The following is a 24,078-nucleotide window of genomic DNA, read 5'->3' on the forward strand; positions in this document are numbered from 1 at the left end:
TATATCTGCAGTTGTTCGATATTTTTCACTAATTGACATAAAATAATGATATTCGTCTTTTTATACCTAAATATATTACATCAATGCTACTGCTACAATTAACTATAAAAATTCCGGTTCTTTAAATAAATAGTTATTGAATAGGTACCTATTTAAATATATATACCTATATCTATTGTTGAAACTTAAAAATCTAAAAACAAAAAATAATGCATAATATATAACTGACAATTTATTGATAATAATTCAAACTATTCGAATCTTAAAAAGATTTATTAGCGTTAAAAAAGATGCAAACTAAAATTTTTTTTTTTAATTTTAGATTTGTTATAATTTTGTTTTAAAACCTATCACTCAATAATAATAATTTATTATTAATTAACAATATTAACATAAAGATAAAGTAGTAATGTTGTGTGATAGCGGTGATTGAATACCTTGACGGTTGGTACCACGGTATAAAAGTAACGGGCGAATAAAAAACGTTTAACTTGTGAGTGATTATTAATATACATTATTATTTTGTTTTCGAAAAAAGAAAAGAATTTTAAAAACCGTCAAGGCAAACGAAACTAATATATATATATATATGTATTGTATAATTATATGTGTTGGAAAGGATATTTTTATGCAAATATGCAATATGATATGAGGACATTACGTGCGCCTAGGAATACGAATAAAATGAGTGGTGAGGTCGAGGCTCAAGGCGTCGAGCTGGGCACACGTACGTGGTCGGCGGTGAACGCGGACAGGAATACGGGATATTGTTCGCGCCCGGAGATGGCCACACTGCAATGACAACAACCCGTCAACCTAAAACCCATTCGTGTCGCGAAAAAATTCAGAAAAACTCAGTGCTCTCCGTCTCACTCGTTTGCAGTGAAAATGATTTTGCCCGACTGATATTCGCCAATCGCCACCGTGTTGTGATATTGTAGTTTTATGTACGTGTAAACCCGTGTACACCGTACTAGTACTACTGTAGTCTGTGCGCACGGAAACCGTCCCGGGTGATATTATTAAGTACCATTAATAATATTATTAATATTTTTCTTGTTGTCATTTTTTTTTTTTTTTTTTTTGTTTTTGTTTGTGTAATAGATTAATAGCAATACTGTTTTTCGTGTTCGATATAGTTAATAATTTTTTTTTTAATTCGTTTCTCTCTTTCTCCCGTTCGCTTTATTTATTAACCGCCGCCGCCTCACGCTATCATTTCACAGACGACAACACAGCCGTGTCGCGCTCCCTCGAGTCAGTGGGTGTTAGCTGTGTGTGCGCGCGTGTATCGTTCGTAAATCGTGTGTTTTGTCGGGTTCCTGTGTGCGACGCGTCCGTGCAATTAATTGTTTCCGATCACATCAATCACTGACAACGACCAAATCAATTTCAGCAGCCACCGAACGAACACCGATGTTGTCGCAAGAATGAGCGTTGCTGTGTGTTCAATGTGGCTCCCAGTCAAATGGATAGGGACAATGTGACTGCTATGGAAACTGATAAAATAGTCGATGACGATATCGGTAGTCCTCAGGTAAACGCATATACCTTTAACCCTCGTATTAACATCGAAATCACCCAATCCTTTTGTTGTCCAGTCTCTCCTTTCACTTGATAAAACACGTTCAACGGACTCTAATGATCCAATAGGTAACTAGTAGTCATTTGGCACGATATTAAATGTTGCCAAAAATTGTATTGATTTTGAGATTGAGAATTGTCTGTGTAGTGCCTAATCTTGATTATAATGGTCTACCTGTCTGTAGATTTGTTGGATATATTATATTTCATTAGGTAAATAGGTACCTATTTTGTTTCATGTTCAAAAATAGTTCTGATTATAAGATTTAACAAATACTACTGATATTACCACAGGTACCTATATACAAGGTATATTTAATTTTAAGCAACTATCTGGCTTATTTAAAAACAAACAATATACAGGGTCTTTAAATACTTTAGGTCTTATTTTAGTTTATTATTTGTTGATAATATTAAAAAAATAAAATGTAAAATATAAAATATATAGGTAGGTAAGTAGGTAAGCAGATGAATGTTACAATAAATTAACCAGGGCTTGAAAACGTTACAATAACGTTATATTTGACAAAAAAACGATTGAAATTTGTAAACTTAATTATAATGGAAAACGATAAACATAAATAATTAAATAGCACAAAACAAAACGTAACGTTTGACAAAATATATAATATATTATTAAATAAAACAGTATTTATATATTATACCTAGTACCTACCTATACCAATAAAAAAAATAATTAATTTAAATATTACCTATTAAAAAAATTTTAAAATTTAATATGTAGGTATTAATAGAATAATTTTATTGCCAATAGCTAATAGTGATGCCTTATTGTTCTGTTACTTTGAAACAGGTACGTAAATGCGTTTAATATTTAAATTCTGAAAAAAAAAACGCAAAGTTGTATAACGTTTTAAATTTGAATAATGATAAACGCAAAAGTTGAATAACGTTTTAATTCTGAATAACGATAAACTGAAAATTCGTGTAACGGTTTTATTTAAAATAACGTAAAACAAAATTTTTTTTTCAAATTCAAGCCCTGCAATTAATATAACATAAATAGGTATATAATATTTCAAGGTAGATTGACTATATAGGTAGGTATATAGGCTTTATAGTTCTATCTACTATGTATCAATACAAGAATATTATAGTATAGTATATAGGTACCAAACACTTAACTTGAATATTTTAATCTAATATTTGAATTTTAAATACAGATTAGAGAAAGGCTGTTCACCAATCTATCATAGAATTATACGGTCAAATTAATAAATTATAAAAAACATTTATGTATAATATGTAAATGATATGTTCTTAATAATTGTCAAGATATCCTTGTTAAAATCTCATTAAAAAACATTTAACTTTTCAATATTTCTTTAAACAAAATACCTATAGGTATGAAAAATATAATTCATTCTACCTAACTTAGCCTAAAACATTTTTAGTATATAATATATTTATAATTTATATCTTAAAAGAGGTGGATGTTTTATTACAAAAAACACCCCTTTACCTCTTTTCCTGATAAGTTTGTCAAGAATATATATAATTATATACCTAATAAATAAAGGATTGGAAATACTTGTGTTACTTAGGTATATGGATTTTTTTTATTAGATAGAAAGGTACGCTACTTTTTAAAAACTACACATCTATCATTAACTAGGAGGTTCTTGAGTAATTTGCTTTCAACTAGTGAATGAATATAGTTACATTTTTCCTTTTTCTGTATAATACATTTTTACTTTAGGTATATATTCAAATGTAATGTATAGGTACCTATAAATTCAAGTATGATATTAATTTTTTTATTAAAAAATATATTTATGGCTAGTGAGTACCATAATTGGAGAAGTATTTTTTATAGAAATTGTTTAATAATTTAATACTGTTGTTTACTGTTAAAACAATAAAGAATAAAATATCTACCTATATCTATCACGATTCATTGTTTATCATTATTAGGGCTCAGATTTAAATGCCTATAAAACCATACTAATATGCTCTTAAAATTGCCACATAATTTTTATTGTAAAGAAGAAATAATTATTATTTTATTAAAAATAAAATTATCCACAGTGAATAATAAGAAAAAAAAATGAATCAAATAATTAACAATGTGTACGGAAAACCCCAATAAACCTATTAAAACAAAAACAACTTAAATATCTAGAAAACAATTTATCTTTAGATAATATTTTCAATAGGCTAAATTTGTATTGTATATTGAACAAATACCTATACATTAAAAATAACAAAATGACTCAATTCCTAAAAAATATTTTAAAAATAAAAAATGTTAAAATATGCCAAAAAAAGTTTCAGCTTCAAAGCATCCTTTACATGAAGTAAATTATGTACATGAAAACATTATCTAAGATCAACTAATAAATATGCCCTTTGCATTGAGATCCGAGCCATAGTCAATATTATGATCCTAGTTATGCATAAAAATGTCAATAAAAATCACATAGAAATTAACTTAGTGTTAATTAATATAAGTATGTACACTAATGTGGTATGTGTATTAATAAACTTGATTTGTTTTCATAATATAAAAAATAATTTGTACAAAATACTGAAGTAGGTAGGTGAGTAGGTAATTATTTTTTTAATATTATTGGAGGCTTTATAGGTATGTATTATGAGACTATTAAGTAAATTTTTCTCTTTTAAACATTACATAATATTAGTATAATTATAATATATACTCCATATGTACTAATTAAAATAGTATTGTATTCCGTGGATTTAAAATTTCAAAAAATAAATGAACTCAGTTCCAATATAATCAAGACAATACTATTTATATAGGTATTCAATTCATATTTTAAATATGTATAATTGTATCAAATAAAATAGATATTATACTACACCTATTTTGAGGAATATTTAATAATTATTTATTTTTTTATTTTGAGATATTATCCTTGTCGAGATCCTTGTATATAACACATTTTTGCGAGCATTTTTGTCTGTATTGAATATACAACATTTAATGAAAAATAAAGTATTAAACATTAATTATCAATAAATTATATAACACTAATTTATAGAGGTAAGTTGTATGAGAAAAATAGTTTAGAAAAAAAATCATTATTTTATCATTATATTAATGATTTTAAAACTGACTTAAATCATAAAATCATAGTATTTCCTTACTTAGATCACTTATTATATTATATTATATTATATTTTCGTTTAACAAAATTGTCTAACCAAATTAGAATCGAATGTATTTAATTAATTTATCTAGGTTTAATAAAAATGTATTTGGTGCCCGTTAAAACTTCTTATAATTTGAAAGGTTAATTATATAATGGCTAATATCTACCCTAATGGCAGATACCTATTTACTTATGTTGTAAATAGTTTCAAATTATTTTATATTTAACAGTTATATCAAAAACTTGTAATATATTATTTAGGAATTGAATAAATAAATTTTAAAAAGACACATCTGATTTACAATATAATACTGTTTATATATTTTGATTAATAATTGAGGTCCATACTGTATGATTTGAAAATGTCTGTTAAAAAGATAATAAAATGTTTCTTCAAGTTTATTCATAGCCATGGTGAATGTTAAACTAATTGTAGTGTGTCATTTTAATATCTTTTCTATGAGTATGTCATTTAATAATATAATATGATACACATTGATGGAGCCAAAAAGGGTTGAGTGTACCTTTATTGTATGTTTGTAAATTATGTAGTGTGTATACTTTTAATTTATTTGTATAGGATATCGCAATATTTATATATATTATATTTATCTAATGTGTGTTGTACCCCAAGTTGTACATATTTTAGTGTAACTATATTATGTATTAAAAATAGTGTTTTTCTTTCTTTTATATAATTATCTTAAATGTTCTATTACATACAAGTAGAATGTGTATACCTCAATGTACACATATTATATGTATAGTAATAAAATATTAGATAAGTTTTTACCTATGTATTTAATTATATACTAAAATATATAACTATTGCCCATTATACAAACCTGAGCTTCAATCGTTATTATTAGAATTATTATTTATTTCAACTATGATGGTTTATCTTTACTTTTAAAGTTGTATAATATAATAAAAATACTCTGGTACTCAGCATCAACAATGCCCATAATATAAAATTTTGCCTGTATAAACTGAGAAGACTGATTGTACCTATTCTTGTTTTGAAAAAATGTTATGAAATAATTTTTTAGAAAAAACTTAAAAATAAAATATTGTTGTTCGTATTCATAAAAAAAATAAATGTAGTTAAAAATTTCAATCGATATTTCATTATATCTAATAAATATATGAATTGATTATAGTGTAACTCTCTATACTCTAAACCAGATCCACACAATTATAGTAAAAAATGATAGTTATGATTGTAATACTTAATATTAAATGGTTTTAAGAGACTATCTTAATTTGTACGATAAAAAAATTACTGCAGTAATGCCATGTGTTTGGGTTAAGTATACATTTTATAATTTATTATATACCTAATTTATATTTATATTTTTATGTTATAAGCAGAACTAGGCCTTATTAAATTAAGTTTATTAAATCAAACGTAATATTATTTGTTACTTTATAATATTTATCTATTATATTACTTAGACTGGATAAACAAATAACAATAAATTATTAAATTTTCAATATAATAAAAAACAGAGTAAAAAACCTTTCTACTAGTATAATCACATCACATATATTATCTCTAAAATTTAATTAAATACAAATTAATTGAATACTATTTAGTTTGCATTCTATAAAATGTTATTAATACCATCAGTAGTTCAGTCTTCAGTTATCATTCATTGCTAGTATAATTCTTCTGTGTGTATATTGATGAGTATTGTTTTTTTGAATTATTTTTATTCTTATTATAATGGATTGGTTAAATACAATGAAACTGAGAATGACACTATTCTCTTCATCTGCTATTAAAAAAGAATATCTTTTATCAATAAATGCTTCTTGTTTATTGTTTAACAATAGAAAATATTCCATCCATAACTTTGGATCTAATATAAGTAAAAAAAAAAAAAGATAAGAGTATATAGCGGTTTTGCTTCATAATAAAAATAGTTATCCATGGTACATTTTATACTGGGTTTATACATTAAAATTTTTCCGAATAGGTATATGGTGTATATTATAATAAAATTGGCATATCTCTATGATATATCATATTGTGCATTAAAACTAACCATAAAGTTGCCAAAAACAAAATGCCCTAATTTTTTTCTTAAAAGTATGATCAAATAAAATGTAAGAACTTTATGGTTAACATAGCAGAAACAAAAAAAACAGAAGCATTCTAATATTGTTAGCTATTGTACAACTCTAGCAAATAAAGCTCATATGATTTCCTAAACTCTTATTAAATCTTGTGCGTCTGATGTTGTTAGCTGTATTGTTGTATTTGATATAAAAAGTTGGTTAAACAAATATAATTATTCCCCCTATCAATCATACAGTTTATCATAGCATTAATGATATATTAACTTCTACCAAAACTGAATTAATATCTAAACTTAAAGTAAAAATTATAAATATTACTTGTGTTATTTGATATTTATATCAAATTGTTAATGTAAAAAACCTCTTATTTAACAAAATATACCTTGAAATTGTATGGTGTTTAAATAAAATGCTTTTGTCATTAAAAACAAATGTTCTAACCAGTAAAGATATAAAAATAGATTAATTATATAATAAAATATATTCAAAAACTAGGTTGTCAGGTTAAAAACCCATTTTAAATAAATGATAATTAGAATACTTTTTTATGATATCAAATGAAACATTTATTGAAATTGTAAAATTGATCAATTCATTATTAGAACCTATGTTTAACACTGTAATTTACAGATTTTTGATAAAATAAATATATTGCAAATAAATACTAATCACTAGATAATAATGCTCAACAAATACTTTGTACATTTCCAACAACTTATCTGCATGGTACTAAATTCTTAAATGTACGTCCATAATTAACTCATCCATAAAATTAATTTTGAAAACACTGATAAAAAAAGATTATAGATAACAATCACATATTGTTGATTGAACTTTTTAGGAGAACGATAGAATCAACATTCAAAATATTGTCTATCAGTATTTTAGTTATCTAATGCTTATTTTTCTTTTAAAACGTGTACTTGGTTAACTAGTAAATACTATATATTATAGTGTTAGAGGTATACTCGTATAGGCTTGTAGATGATACTTTCATTTTTCCTTTCAATAGAACCCATTTTTTTTAGTATGTTCATGCCATAGAATAATTTAATAGAACATTTTATACCATATCATTAGTTATAACTGTAAATTGCTCATTTGTTTTTATTTTTTTTTGCCAAGGTACCTATTTAGATTATTGGTTGAGTACAAGTCACTTGAAAATATATATATTAATTATTATTATATACCTACAACCATTATATATGTTGAATATTCTATTTTTATTTAATGTGATAAAATTAAAAATAGAAAAAAAATAAACTATAATAAAATAAGTAAATATTAATAAATTAGTATTTAATTTTAAATAGCTACATAGATACTTAAGGAAAATATTTTGTCCCAATAAAAAATACTTAAATACTTTTACTCAAGTGCTTACAAGACTGTCTAATGTCTATAGATAGTTTATTGATAATATTTTACAAAAATGCATTTGATTTGTTCAGTAACTTTAGTATATTACATATAATAGAAAGTCAAATCCTCTCAACAATATTCTATACCTACATCGCTGTACAAGAGAACCATTAAAAAAAAAAATTTTCGTTTATATAAAATGACATAATTAATGTAATTTTGTCTTAGACAAACAATTTAAGAAAATTTCCTTTTTTTAATTTATTCTAACTTTAAATTATTTTATAAACAAAGTGAATAATGACTAAACTCTGTCCAGCGAGAGAACGTGTTGATTCTGCATATTCTCCTTATCACCCTACTATCGAAACCGGTTCCGCTATGGTAGGGTGTCATTTGAGGATGCGCAGAAAAACCGATTTTGGTCGTCCCGCTACACGTTTTCTCGCTGGATAGAGTATACAATGTAATCACATAGTACTCGTTATAGTCTATTTATATCCAAATAATAATGATGACCTGATAAATCTTTAATGCAAATGTTGTGGTCATTATAGGTATTGTTAATGAATAATATCTAATAAATTCCATTATGACATATTCCAGAATGTTATTATTTTTAGTGGCCTCAAGTAAATACAATGTTCAATGTTGATACGTTGATGTATTACGTTAAATTTGACTAAAATTACGGTCAACCATTAGCTTTAAAAATAAATTAAATTAAAATAAGAACTTGTTACATAATTATTTTCAAAACAACAAAAAAATGATAAATATACTTAGTATTATCACTAATTAATAAGTCAACATTTCACACCATTATAAAATAAAAAATAATTTGTATTTAATTTTTTTTTTAATTTCTTTATTAGAACGACTCATGTAATCTTGTATTACATTTACATACTTATTTATTAAAACTAAATAGTCTAAGTATTTGAAATAATTACAAAATAATAATTTCCGGTTTTTCAGAATTTTCATCAAATTAGTCAAAGATAAATATTTTTATACGATTGAATATCTTAATAATGTCATCAAAATTTAAACTTCAATCACACATAAAAAAAAATTGTAACTTCGCTAAACTTTTGTTTTATTTCCAATAAATAATTTTGTAAGAAATCTTTTATCAATTATTCAAACTTTGGGTAGTTAAATTAAACGTTTTATAAATTTTAAACTATAAAATATCTTATAATTTGTATAACTCGTAATTTTGATGAATTTCATAAAAGCTCAACTTAAAATACTTGTAAAAAATATATATATACTTTTTAATTATTAGAATATTTTATAAAAAAAATTATTCCACTATTATTTATTATTAATTACAACGGTAAAACAAATTCAATTTTGTTGAAAACCAACATTGACGTAAAAGATATCGTTTTTCTAATTACATTATTTTTGTTTTTATTTTACCTGATTTTTTTTAAAGTATTTGGTTTTTTTCTTATTGACATTATGAAAGTAATATCTAAACCAAATTTTTAAATAGAAATCATCCTCAAAATTTAAAATCGAAGAATTTGTTCTTCTTTAAAACGTGCTTATTAATACTTTTCAGTTTTCACGGTGGCCAACATTAACGCACGATGTTCAACACCACTACATCTTTGATGCATACAATTATTATTTAAATGTTAAAAACTATATATTTCAAAGGCTGTATTTATAATAATATACTAATAATAGATAATAATATAAAAGATACTCATATCTATTTGAATACAGGTAATACGCGTGAAGTTTGAAAACTATTTTAATTTAGCTTAAGATATGTCATTACAGCAAATTGTTTAAAATTGAATTTATTTTTATCTCAATTGTTAAATTATTAAAAATTCATTTAACAATCAATAACATATTTTTTTATCAAGGTTATCTATTTTTATTTTATATACAGATACCTTAAGCTTAAGTATGCCTATTGCCAAAATAATTTTTTAAGAAATTTTTAGTGTGATTTTTATCATTGGTATAGAAACTAACTATATAGTATATACCTACAAACTTTTATATTTAATATGACATATTCTTCATATATATTTTTATAAGTATAATCAGTGTAATAAATTAAAACTCATTACTTTAGGTATTTTTTTTTTTTTTTTTGTGATAATATAGGCCTTGAGTGACATTTTGATTTTCATCCGACTCTAATTTGGTTTATCAAGCTAGTTGAAGTATTACAATTCTGTATTCACGGGGAAAAACAAATCTTTTTGTCTCAGCGTATTTACCTCTACTAGTCAGTAGTCATCTCTTATAACCGCTAGAGACCGTTGACCCCTAATTATCCGAACCGGGACGACTCGGATGAATAGAATCTTCGTTTTGCTCTAGATTTTTTTTTATGACATTATAAATTGTATTTCTTTCTTTCGTAATTATTAGTCGCTTATTGATAGTTATGGTACCTAGTTGCTACTGAAATTAAATATTTTTTGTTTTGAAAAAATGTCTTAATATAATATATAACGCAATACTCTTATCATGATAATGAGTCTTAGAACTTAGAAGTTATTCGAACCATTGTTAAACAACTATTTAACAATGTTTATATAGATACATTTACAATCTTAGATAAATTACCTATCTAGATTTTAGTAAGTAATATATGTAAATACCATCCCTTTTATCTTTTAAACGATGTTGAATAGGTGTATTTATATATATACATTATACGTATATTGTATGAAATAATAATTATTCGTTAACTATGGGTATATCCAAGATGGGTTGATTTAGATCCATCGTAGTCTCTTAGATATAACATCAATTAAGATTATTATTATTAAACCTTATACTAAAAAAGATATGTTAAGAAATCAGGTTTATTCACCATTTGATTCTAAATTAATTAAATGAAATGTTATGTAATTATCGGTATTTTATTCTTCTTCTAAAATTATTTAAAATACTAGATATAGGCACTTGTATAGTATTATTTGATAAAATTAAATAATGGAAGATCATTCAATTCCATAACATAACAAGAATATTACGTATACAACATATACTTGAACGAATTTTATACATATATTGTACGTATGTTGTATATGTTACGCAAACAAATTATGTGGCTTGTAGACTGTAGTAGTACTACATAGTACATACATTGTATAATTGTACATTTGTACCTACCTATTAGGTACCTATTTCAATTTTAGTAAAATAAAAATATTAATTACAGAATTAATTATGTCGGTTAAAATATAGCTCTTACGTATCATAAATTAAAAAAAAAATTCTAGCTTTTTTAAATAATTTTTTGTATTATATTGTCTACATTTCAAAGTATCTAGTGTATTGTTTTCAAGATCTAATTTTTTTTTCTTGAAATAATTAATATTTAATCATATTAATGTAGGATTAGTATTATGCATTTTCTTTTACGCACAATATTTAATTAAATAATTACAATAATATAAATATATGATTGAAAATTAGAGGCACCTAAAAAATGTATTTTATTTATCCTGCGGGTTTGACTCCCTACCTCTTTAATCCAAGCTTAATCAGTACATAATTGATATAGGTAGGTATTTCGAAGTCTTAGTTAATTTGAATTATTCGAAGAGATTTCATAATTACGTCAATTTTATATTGTTTAACATTTTAATTATTGTTAGAGAAAGTGTTCCGATTACACAATAACCATTCATTAGAAAATGTAATTCCATCATTACAACACGATATTTTATAATTATTTTTTACTCTTTAGTGTGAATTTCAATATCAACATTTTTCGTGGTATAGACTTATTAAATGATATAATAGTATATTAAAATGTTATTCCTTTGGTTATTATTATCAATAGATTAAAAAAAATAGCTTAAACAGATATCTATTAGTATAAATCAATGTATATTGTTTACTTTTCCTATATACAACTAATTTAGGGAATTTAGAAACTAAATAAATATCTATTAAAAAATATAATTCCGTTATTCAGAGTAGCTATTTCATAAAAAAAAAAACATATTTATATTAATTCAATTATTTAACGGTGTCAATACATACTTTTTTTGCAAATTTATATAAGTAATATAATGATCAGTGTTGTATTGGGAAAAAAATCGGAAGTATACGCTATTTTAAAACAAGCGTAGGTACCAAAAAACTTATTTTAATGATAATATTTAAATATTTGTACAAATAATACTCTGTTATATTATATCGTATGGTTTTAATATCGACTAGAATACAACTATTAGCTTAACATAATTTAGTATAGAGTGCTGAATGCTGATAATTAATAATTATTCTTTGACAGTGTCAAAGATTTTAATTGATTATTAAAATTGTTATTGTTCAATCTACTATTTGTTTTTATAAAGACGTACAATACTAACTTTAGTTATTGAATGGGGTTGTTTAATTTTTAATATATTGATACATTTATTTGAAAAGCCAATAGGTTTATTACCAAATATAAAATTTTAGTTTCACTTTGCCAATTATAAAATAGCTACATAAAAAAAACACCCTGTAAAAAAGCGGTGACTAAATTATAAATAACTGTCAGGTTCATGCAGTTGGTAACTATATAGTCGGAGAAATAGACTAAGCCTTCTATTATAATACTTAGTGTTGTAAATGAATCATCGTCACTGTGACGTACATTTTAATGCCTATATAAAAATAATATATTTTTTACGCCGTTATAATATAATTAATCTCAGATTTAATATAGAATTTTTATATTTTATGATATTATTTCAATTGTTCTGGCCATCATTACTCATTACATTTATTTAATAGTATATTATTTTTACTTCGTCGGCCTACAAATATATTTATCTTAAAATACCCAAGTTTATATACTATAATATATATGGATACCTAATACAGTAATACCTATTAAATTTAAACTAATTATTATCTTTGGAATTGTAGAAATTTCGTAAAACATTTGAGCATAATAATCCATTGTTTAATTTCTGATAAATTTGCAGAACTTAAAAATAGTATAACTATTAAAAAAAAACTAAAATATAACAGTATTGTCTTTAAACTTTATTTTATTTTTTTAAGTATTTATATGAGAAATCAACTTTCTCAATAAAATAAGGTGAATAAAAATATTATTTAAAAAAAACTATAGTTGCCTATTTAATATTTATATAGTTTATTCACCATTGACAAATTATCGTACTTGCGAACCTACTAAAAGAAGATAAGAAAATACTTAAGCGTGTTGTAAAAATATTTCTTAAATTGAACAGTGATATTTTTTAGTAGCAATGGTAGCATATTATATATACGCATATTTCATGAATTTAAACGTATAAAGTCCTGACTCTTGAGCCTTGCATCACTTTAAAAATATTATAATAGATAAAGATTGCATTGCTGTGAGTGAGGAAATTTTTTTCGAATTGTCTATAAAACAACTAGTCCAGTATTCATTTTGATTAAAACAGAACCTAACGTTTTAGTATAAAAACGAACTATAGAAAAATCAATTTAAATTTAAAATTAAGATGAATCGGTATATTATCAAGTAATTATCAACGAATGATTAGGTACGATTAAATTTTTTTGTGTTTGATGGTAATATTAGCCTTAGCTCTAATTAAAATAATTGTACCAAATTAAAACTGTAATTTTATCAAAGATTAGTAAATCTAACTGTTAATATATTGAAATCGTTATTATAATGCTAAAAGCAATAATTATGGACGCTATAAACGTATATATTAACTAATTTGAATAATTGTTAACTCATTATTAGTATTTAACAGTGTAGAACAATGCGAAATCATTAGGAGCCGGCAATACAAAACCGTAAATGATAATACGATACAAAAAGATCACTGAATGTTAAACGGACGTTTTGTACTTTTGTTTGAAGTTAACGAGGTCAAAACCAGATAATTTTTTCGGACAAAACTATCGTCTCGAACATTCGATGTGTTCCAATCGTGTTTAATATTATAATATGGTATAAATAATAATATACCGAATAACCTTAGAAATCGACTCGCGGAAATGCTAAGACCGCGTACAACCGGATGTATGTTGTCGTATAGTACCTATATACATATAATGTACACCCGGGAACCTTAAACGCGGGAGCTACTGTGGGCGTTATGTTTATAATTCGTTCGTATATGTGGTGTATCTAATAATATTATAATATATATCGTAATATAATTATAATCAAAATATAGTGTGGTGGTGATGGAATCCTGCCGAGAATAGTATAGGAAACGCGTGTCGTCCACTCGTCCATGCCGACGACGACGACGACGAGGTCAAACGGTTTGAATCGACCGACGGACACCATCACGAGACTCGGTCCGATTTGTCGGGTAAAAAAAGATACCACTGCCCGTCGTGTCGGCGGTGGCCAAGAAGAGGAACTGAAACACTTACGTAAAGAAACAAAATAGTAAATACGTTTTATTCGTAATAACCAGACCGTGATCGTAATAATAATAATAATATAACGTATATAATAATGTGTACGGTTGGAGGGGCAAGCTGTTTCGTGTTGTATCGAGAATCCGTACCGGTGCGCGCGGTACACGTCCAGCACTCGGCGGCGAGCAGGAGCAGCTCGTCCGCGAGAGACCAAAGCCAACACGGTCGACGGGGGAAACTGAACTGGTCTGGCCACTACAACAATACCGCTTTTTATATATAATAATAATAATTATTATTATTATTATTATTACGTCCGACTGGAGCGAGTTCTCCTCCGTCTACCGCAGCCGCCACCGCCACCGCAATCGCCACTGCCCCTGCCGCCGCCGCCGCCGCTCGTGCGTTGCATAGTGTATTGCCCTCGTACTCGCAACCGACCGCCCCGCACCGCTATAGTTACACATTACTATTATTATTGTTGAAAACGTTCCGCCGACCGCGAACGACGACGGTCTTCGAGTTCGACTCTTCGTGTGTCGCGTGTGCGCGTCTCGAGTACGCGGTCGTGCTTTCCGTCCTCGCGTAGTCGTCGTACGATATTCACGTAAAATTTAACGTGTGTGAACGCCGCCGCCGCCGCCGCTCGACTCGTCCTGTGACTCGGAAAACGCTCGTCCTTTTACGTACATCATCATACCGTTGTTTCGCGTATACGTCGATAAAGCATTTTTTTTTTTTTGCGTTACCCGTCTATTTTTTCGCCGTGGGATCCGAATAGTCGCCGCCAAACGCTTTTAGAATTTCCCGTACCCGGAAATGTGCTACATTTAATCTAATCGTTTTTCTTTTCGATATTCTGTTATATATACTGTCGGATCGGTAGACTTTGATGCGTCCCCGTAATTCCCATTTGTGGCATAACAACAAAACTGTTATAATATTAATCATAAAAATATAATATGTCGTGCGTATCCCTTAAGTAGGTAAATACCTAATGGAAAATGTCTAATGGTTCTCCATTTTTGTATGTTTTACCGAAAGTCGTGTTAAAATAGAAAACTGTCCCTACTGTCAATTTTCGATTAAATGTTTTTATGGATAATCAAATTACTCGTCTAACTATGTATGTTAAATATTAAATAGAATAAACTTTCTATAGTATGAGAAAATAAATAAATACAGATCTCTCTCTCTCTCTCAAAAAAAAGTGGCCCAAAAGAAAAGCGATTTATATGTATTTAATCGCTATCAACTGAACGGGAAAAGCGTAAAAATCTAAATTTCACATCGCGTAAGGTCGAATGCCACGATCACCGTGACAATGAGCCAGTGATAAAGTAAAAGCGTTTCAAATCATATTTTCCTGCGTGTACTGCTGTGTAGTGTCTAAATAAATTGTATAGTAAACGATTACGAGTATTTTCCTTTCAAACCATCGTTTATTTATATAATAACATACAGTATTGCTTGTGTCAAAATGGTTCTAGTTGAACAAGTATGTAATCATTTTTCTATTACATTTATGAAAATGCCATTCGCTTTTGTAATATTTATACACTAATTATAATATCATTTAATATCATTAAAAACATTATGTTATAATATTTTATATACTTAAAAAACTTACTTTAATAAACATTCTTTCCTAAGATCAACTAGTGAATCCGTTTAATTCCTTTTAAAAACATGTGTTTAATTCCATGTAGGTACTAAATTTATGTATTTGTATGTTAGAGTATCAACAAACTTAATAAGGTTTTGTGTTATTATTTTTTCAGTATCCACCAATGACGATCTTATACGATCCAACAATTAGAAAAGATTCCACAACCAATGGTGTTACATCTCCACAATTTGCCACTGAACAAGAGTTGTGTCTTATGTACTTTGATAAATGGAGCGAACAGCACCAAATCGACTTTGTCGAACACCTATTGGCACGCATGTGTCATTACCAACATGGACACATCGACACATATCTAAAACCTATGTTACAAAGAGATTTCATATCACTCTTACCCAGTAAGTATTTAATTGAATTGTGTAAGATATTTTTATACTAACATTTCTTTTTATGTTATAGAAAAAGGCCTAGACCATGTGGCTGAAAATATTTTATCTTACCTTGATGCCGAATCTTTATATGCTGCAGAATTGGTATGTAAAGAATGGTATAGGGTAATTTCAGAAGGTATGCTTTGGAAAAAGCTAATTGAACGAAAAGTACGTACAGATTCATTATGGCGAGGACTTGCTGAACGAAGAGGGTGGTAAGTTGTAATTTTATGCAATATATTAGATAAATATTCATATTCTTTATTTTACATTTCAGGATTCAGTATTTGTTCAAACCAAAGCCAGGTGAACATCACCCAGATCACTTCTCCTACAGGGCTCTGTTTCCTAAAATTATACAAGACATAGAAGTATGTGATGTTTATTTTAATAATTACGTTATATTAAAATACAGTGGAATCTCGATAACTCGAACCTCTTATAAGTCGAATTTTCAATAACTCAAATTTTTTTTTCGTCTCCAACCGATTTGAGTTATTGAGGTTCCACTTGACACTGTTAATAACACTGTCTTATTAAAATAAAATTACAATTTATTTCTATTTTTATAATTTTAGTTCAAAATTTATAGCAGAATTATTATATATATGAGTTATTAAAAAAAATATATACTTAATTTTGCATGAATACATGCAATAATATATAATAATAGTAGAGTATATTTAAATTATAATTGTTAATTTATGCAATGTTTAAATTTTTTTTTTTTATTTATTTTTTCATGATACATTAACTATTTTTATATTTTATTCATTGAAACTTTTCATTCTTAAAAATCTTATATAAAAGCAATTCATAAAATGTCTTAGATTATTAAGATAAATCAAACATCAGATCAGATAACTTGCTGATATTATTTAAAAACATAATAGTTCATAATAGTTACAACTAACTATTACTATCCAACTATTTTAAACAAATACTCAAGCATGAAACTTTCTATATATTTTATTATAATCATCATTATCTGATCTTTTTACTTTTCTTTTTTTTGTCATTTTTCTATGAATACTTAATATGTTACAGAATATTTAGTGCTTCTAACTGTTCTTCATGGTTACAATTCATACATCTAATAATAATAATAAAATAAAACAAACAGTACACTTAATATAATATTATACTTATTCAAGTTTTGAGTTAGGTCATAAATAATTCATCTAAAATATATAAATACTATGGTTATTAGTTTTACTTAACGTTTAGAACCAATTTATTCATTATAACTAAAGTTTTATTATTTTTTCAGAGTATAGAATCAAATTGGCGAACTGGCCATTTTCTATTACAAAGGATAAATTGCCGTTCAGAAAATTCCAAAGGTGTTTACTGTTTACAGTATGATGACAATAAAATTGTCTCAGGTTTACGTGATAATACCATTAAAATATGGGATAGAAATACATTAGAATGTGTTAAGGTAGTAAATACAAATTCCATCCTTTTTAAATATTGAAATATGTAACCAACATATTTTGTGTAGGTATTAACTGGCCATACCGGGTCAGTTTTATGTTTGCAATATGACGACAAAGTGATTGTGAGCGGTTCCAGCGATAGTACAGTTCGTGTTTGGAATGTTGCTACGGGTGAAATGGTTAATACTCTAATACACCACTGTGAAGCAGTCTTACATTTAAGGTTTAGCAACAATATGATGGTCACTTGTTCAAAAGTAATTTCTGGATTATTATTATTATTATTATATAAGTAAGTCTCTAATATGCATTACTATTTTCTATTAAAGGATCGATCAATAGCTGTATGGGATATGGTATCAACTAGTGAAATGACTTTGCGTCGTGTCTTGGTTGGTCATCGAGCTGCAGTAAACGTTGTTGATTTTGATGATAAATACATTGTATCAGCTTCTGGAGACCGTACTATTAAAGTATGGAATACATCAAGCTGTGAGTTTGTGCGTACCCTTAATGGTCACAAACGTGGTATTGCTTGTCTTCAATATAGAGATCGATTAGTAGTTAGTGGAAGTTCTGATAATACCATTAGGTACTAATTAAAACAGTTATATATTAATTAATATAATTCACTCATTGCTATATGACATTGTTAACTTCATTATTTTATTTATATAAGGTTATGGGATATTGAATATGGTGCTTGTTTGAGAGTACTCGAAGGCCACGAAGAACTGGTACGATGCATTAGATTCGATAGTAAAAGAATTGTCAGTGGCGCATATGATGGGTAAGAACTTAATATAAATAATATTCATGTATCTAATGGATCATACATATTTTTATTGAAATTTCTCTATTTTATAATATCTTTATAGATTTATAGAATATATTTCTGGTAAATTTTTCTATGACGGTCACTAATCTTTAATTAAATGCACTGATGTGTACTTTATACATCAAACTCTATTCCTGTTCTATTATGGTTCATAATTGTTTTCGGTTATTCTCTTCGTCTAACCTTTCCTTATAATACATATATTAGTAATAAATTCATTTTAGTCATTGGATGTTCATAGCAACATAAACAAAATCTGTAGAAAATTATTGTTAGTACCGTGCATGTAATTATTTTTACCAATTTTAATATAGTAATTTCAAATTTTTTTTTCATTATATAAGTAAATTATATGTACACTACCACATTTATTTCTGTGTGAATCAAATTAGTGTATAAAATACACCATGAGTGTAATTATTGAAAACCAAATAATGCATGTAGTTAAGTGTTAAAATAATTATTTATTTATTTATATTTTTAGGAAAATTAAAGTATGGAATTTAGTAGCAGCTTTAGATCCCAGAGCTCCAGCATCTACTTTATGTCTACGTACACTTATGGTAAGCGTTTTGCACTACGTTCACTTTTATGATTTGTTGTTTTTTCGTGATTGAGAGAGGAGGAATTTTTGTCCGGTAGGAGCATTCGGGACGAGTGTTTCGACTCCAGTTTGACGAGTTCCAAATAGTCAGCTCTTCACATGATGATACAATACTTATTTGGGACTTCCTCAACTATAATGATACAAATAATTCAGCAGCGGGTACATCAAATAATGTCTTGCATGGTGGTTCTAATGCACACACAAATGACACCCTTCCTCCTTTACCTCCTGGTATGTCAAGTATTTTAACAATATTAATGTCTTTAAAGATTTTTATATGAATATTATTCTTTTTTCAGGTTTTGAGTAACCTAATGGGCTAGTCATATGCAATTGACTGGATCAAGTTCGTATATAATAATAATATACAGAACTCGTCTTAAAATATCACTAAAAGATGGTAAAACAATATTCTATCACATCTTGTTCTCATTTTATTTATTTATATATATGTACATGTATATAACAGTATATATTTATGTATGTATAACATAATTAATAACTACAAAAACGCCCAAAATAACTGTGCCAATGTTCAGATGTTCTCTATTACCTTTATTGTAAGAACACGTGATGTTTCTCATTTCAAATACACTATACTTATATATGCATGTATATAATATATTTATTTGTGTATGTGTATATATGTATGTATATATATATTATATATATATATATATATATATATATCTATAGTAAAAAAAATTTCTAGAAAGGCTTAAATGCTTTAAAATATTTAATTAATTTTAAACTGAATGTCTGTGATTTTTCATTATGAATTTTCTAAAAGAAATTAACCAGACAAGTGCAATGACACTTCTATACTTTCCTTTTTTAAAACTTTTTTCTCAATCTTAAATTTACATCATGTTTGCTTTAAATAACAAAACATGTTTGTAGATTAATTGGTTTTTATGTAATAAAAAACAAAAACAAAAAAATGGCATCAACACTAATATTTGTATAGTCCCTATTTGAATAAGTTTTAAAAAAAAATTTCTTTGTATAAAAGTGATTTTGTATAATTTATATAATTATTATTATAAAATACAAATTATATTAGAAAACAAAATTTTAAACTTGTGTAAATAAATTTTATTGAACTATAAAACTTCCATCTCCCATTAATACTAGATCGTTTTAAATGTATTAACTTTAATACAGTTGCACACCATGTATACTTCGACTCTGTTATTTAGACTTGCAGACACTTGAAAACCACTGTTTTGAATCATAACAACGAGAACTAATACAATGTGCACATCTTAAGAGAAATTTTGGACTAACAGGTTTGTTTTCTCGAAGATGTTGTGACACTATATCAGCAATAGCATCGATAAACAAAGAATGATCATTAGGTGCAGCAGCTCTGCGGATATTTTTGACTCCTAACTAAAAAATAAAAATTTTAATAAATTTTAAAACATTGAATATTCTGTTATTTAAATACAGTTTATTACTGTATTCTACAATTTAAATGTCTTACTTCTTCCCCGAGTTCTTTACAATATTCAATATCAAGTTCATGTAATGTCTCAATATGTTCGTTAACAAATGCAATAGGTACTAAAATAAAATTCTTTTTGCCTTGCTTCACGTAACCTTTAAATAGAAACAATCCAGTCTGTATAAATAGTTATTATGTATAATTATAGATCAAAATATTAATTTAAAACCTTTTAATGCATCATCTGTAAATGGTCCCAACCATGGCAATGGACCAACTTTAGACTGCCAAACTAATGCATAAGGATAAGCATAACCTAATTCTTCCATCACTGCATGGACTGTTGAGCTTACCTCTGAAGGATAAGCATCTCCTCGGTTAACAGCCTTAATAAATAAACATAACAAGTCGTATTACAAAAAAATTTTATATAACAAGAGATCATTTCACAATTCTATAATGATAAGCTAATTATTTAATAATTGTGCTAACTTCAAAAAGAAAAATATTGCTCTATCAACAACTAGACATTAAAAATTACTGAAAAGCAAATAAGAATTAGTATGGCTTGTTATTGTGTTACCTACCAGGTACTCTTATGTTAGTACTCAGTAAGTCACAATCAACATTCAACATTGAGTAAGTATTTGATGTGTAATTGATGATTAGATTACTTGTTTGCAAATAATATTATAAATTAAATCATTTTTATTTTCTGATGAATTCTTAAGAAATTTTAAATAATTAGAAACCTAGGTAAAAACAATTATTTAATTATTTATAATTTATTTGAATTAACAAATTAACAACAACCTGTGACTTACCATACCTATTGACTTAGAAATATATATTTTAGAATTGTATAGCAAAGTAAAGAATATATCGGTTTTACAGTAATATTATTTTATTCAGATAGAAAAAGAACAAATGGTTATAAGTTATAAATGTAATTCTGAAGATTGGAAATAGAGTGGGTGATAAACGTAAGAAATACAAACAACAATAGGGACTCAACTGAGTAATGAGCTGTGCCTAAAATTGGTATTAAAAGTGACAAATTTCCACTGAAATTTATAAAGCATTATCATCTTACAAATATAAACACAATTTAGTGCCCAAACCTCATTTCTTTATTCAATTCATCTGTTGTTTACGATTATTAATTATTAATTAATATATCAACAATGAAAATACCATTTATTAGTTCTTTATTACAAATGTGATATTTAACTGTTAATTTCAAAAAATGTTTATATAAGTATTTAATTTTATGATAGAGAATAAAAGAGGAGTCAGGATATACATCAAACTTGAAACTATTATTACTTCTATGTGATTTAAATCAATTTGCACAGTCAACCTAGCTCATAAGGAATTTTTCAGATAAAAAATATAGGGAGAAAATACTTAATTTAACTTTTTAACTTGATAATATTTAACTATTTTATAATCCAATACACTGGTATTATAGATTATAATATGTATTTACATTAAAAACAAATTTTTTTCTATACTATCTAGGCAATAAAAGCTAAAATAACTTAAAAAATATTACTTTTAAAGGCAACGAATGAGCTGAAAACAAGACGACAACATCATCTCTATCACTTTCGGGAAATTTCTTTATTTCATCTGAAATTCTTGAACCAATTGCCTTGATTAACAATGGATGGGTAGCCCATCGATCAATTATGCTCATTTTTAAATTTTCTGGAAATTTTCTAAAGACAAAATACATATTTAACAAGATAATAATATTATTAAGATTTGTGAATAATTTACTTATTTTGGAAATATGAATAAATGGCATTAAAACTTGAACCACTGGTAGCACAACTGTATTGAGGATATTGTGAAAACAGAACAACTCTTTCAGCACCATCTCTAAAAATGTAAAAAATTTACAAAATGTTTTGTATAATTGACATTTAGTACATACTTTTGTACTTGTTCAAAAGTACTTTCAGTTAATGGATCAACATATCTAAATGCAACATAATGTTTATGTGGAGCAGTACTAGGAGATATTTTGTCTAATTTTTCACACATTAATTTTCCCTAAAATAGGTACACAACAATTATTCCCTGTTTTATAATGAGTATCTCAACAATCTTACTTGTATGTTGGTCCATTTTAAAATTGGTGATCCGCCACCAATTTCAGCATATTTCTTCTGTACTTCTGAAGTCCTTCTCCTCGCAATGTATGGTCCCAAAGTGCTACAAAAATACAACATATACTCATAAATGATGACTTCCATCAAAGTAATTATTCTGACATTCACTTTTGAAAAGGTAACTGCATCATATCTCGATCGGTCATTATACGATGCAAATAGCCATGCACTTGGTCTACATGTTGCGGTCCACCCATGTTTAACATGACGACGGCGGTTTTTACTTGAGAAGACATAAATCGACTAGTTAAGTCTGAAACAAATTAAATTGAATATTGGCTAGTCAGTAAGTTTGAGTTGTGTATTAAAAACCAACCTGAGGTAGGTTTACTAAGATATTTCAGAGACGAAAACATTTTTATTTTTCTAAGGACTAAATAAATAATTTAAATATTTAATAAAAATAACTACAAACTATTGACCAATAGTTTTCTAGTGAAAGTATAAAAAATGAAACTATTTTAATAATTATATGTTCAATATTTATTATTATTATTATTAATTTTAAAAAGTTTTGATTATATTTTTGATAATAATCATAAATGTTATCATATTGTCTGAACTGGAGTGTGTATTATTTATAACGCGGTTTTTCATGCATAGATCGCGTCTGTGAGAAAACTATAAATAATATAATATATTAATATGTATGTTTTTTTATATTATATTATCAAGTATCAACTATTAAACAACTTAAAGTTAATACTAAATTGTATACGACAAAAAATGTTTAATCTTGAATAGTACAGCCGAGTTAAGAGTACTGTACCATTGCTAAGTATACTTAGCCATGTACAGTACTACTGTCTACAGAAGATAAATATCAAAAAATCCAATTAAGATATTCATTAATTCTTTTATAGCACTTAATAGCATGAACTAAGAACTAAGAAAATATTCATGTAGTACAGCTTCTACAACTTACAACCGTTGAAAATTTCTTATGTTTTATTTCTTACATGGCAT

At 26.5% G+C, this 24,078-nt stretch overlaps 2 protein-coding genes across 5 annotated transcripts; one reads left to right on the plus strand and one right to left on the minus strand.

The window, feature by feature from the left end:
* Window positions 1-829: 829 nt before the first annotated feature.
* Window positions 830-20,960, plus strand: LOC114124315 (beta-TrCP). 4 transcript variants are annotated; one of them, XR_007604442.1, is made up of 12 exons: window positions 830-1,537; window positions 16,328-16,571; window positions 16,633-16,819; window positions 16,882-16,975; window positions 17,875-18,045; window positions 18,109-18,300; window positions 18,373-18,635; window positions 18,723-18,833; window positions 19,366-19,444; window positions 19,524-19,719; window positions 19,788-19,888; window positions 20,688-20,960. XR_007604442.1 is itself a non-coding variant. In XM_050201773.1 (11 exons), exons 1-11 carry the CDS (start codon window positions 1,469-1,471, stop codon window positions 19,796-19,798), a joined length of 1,617 nt encoding a protein of 538 aa, XP_050057730.1. In that variant the 5' UTR covers window positions 830-1,468; the 3' UTR covers window positions 19,799-20,099. The 4 variants fall into 4 exon arrangements, 2 of the variants coding, with proteins under 2 accessions (XP_050057730.1, XP_027843332.1); XR_007604443.1 differs by having other exon boundaries at window positions 19,527-19,719; XM_050201773.1 differs by lacking the exon at window positions 20,688-20,960 and having other exon boundaries at window positions 19,788-20,099.
* LOC114124316 (ferrochelatase, mitochondrial) lies at window positions 20,561-23,604 on the minus strand. Its single transcript, XM_027987533.2, has 9 exons — window positions 23,429-23,604; window positions 23,221-23,365; window positions 23,053-23,155; window positions 22,875-22,993; window positions 22,718-22,819; window positions 22,491-22,656; window positions 21,165-21,321; window positions 20,975-21,090; window positions 20,561-20,880 (listed from the first exon to the last, which is right to left on the minus strand). The coding sequence occupies exons 1-9, from the start codon at window positions 23,466-23,468 to the stop codon at window positions 20,680-20,682; spliced, it is 1,149 nt and encodes a 382-aa protein (XP_027843334.2). The 5' UTR covers window positions 23,469-23,604; the 3' UTR covers window positions 20,561-20,679.
* Between the last annotated feature and the right edge of the window lie 474 nt (window positions 23,605-24,078).

This window comes from Aphis gossypii, chromosome 2 (assembly GCF_020184175.1).
Source record: "Aphis gossypii isolate Hap1 chromosome 2, ASM2018417v2, whole genome shotgun sequence".
NCBI classification, from domain to species: domain Eukaryota; kingdom Metazoa; phylum Arthropoda; class Insecta; order Hemiptera; family Aphididae; genus Aphis; species Aphis gossypii.

Coding starts and splice junctions, on each gene's coding strand:
- LOC114124315 (XM_050201773.1), top strand. CDS start 1,469: ATGGATAGGGACAATGTGACTGCTATGGAAACTGATAAAATAGTCGAT. Junction 16,572..16,632: donor TTTCATATCACTCTTACCCA/GTAAGTATTTAA, acceptor TTTATGTTATAG/AAAAAGGCCTAGACCATGTG. Junction 16,820..16,881: donor CTTGCTGAACGAAGAGGGTG/GTAAGTTGTAAT, acceptor TTTACATTTCAG/GATTCAGTATTTGTTCAAAC.
- LOC114124316 (XM_027987533.2), bottom strand. CDS start 23,468: ATGTTTTCGTCTCTGAAATATCTTAGTAAACCTACCTCAG. Junction 21,322..22,490: donor CTCATTCGTTGCCTTTAAAA/GTAATATTTTTT, acceptor TTATTTATTAAG/GCTGTTAACCGAGGAGATGC. Junction 20,881..20,974: donor GTAAAGAACTCGGGGAAGAA/GTAAGACATTTA, acceptor TTTATTTTTTAG/TTAGGAGTCAAAAATATCCG.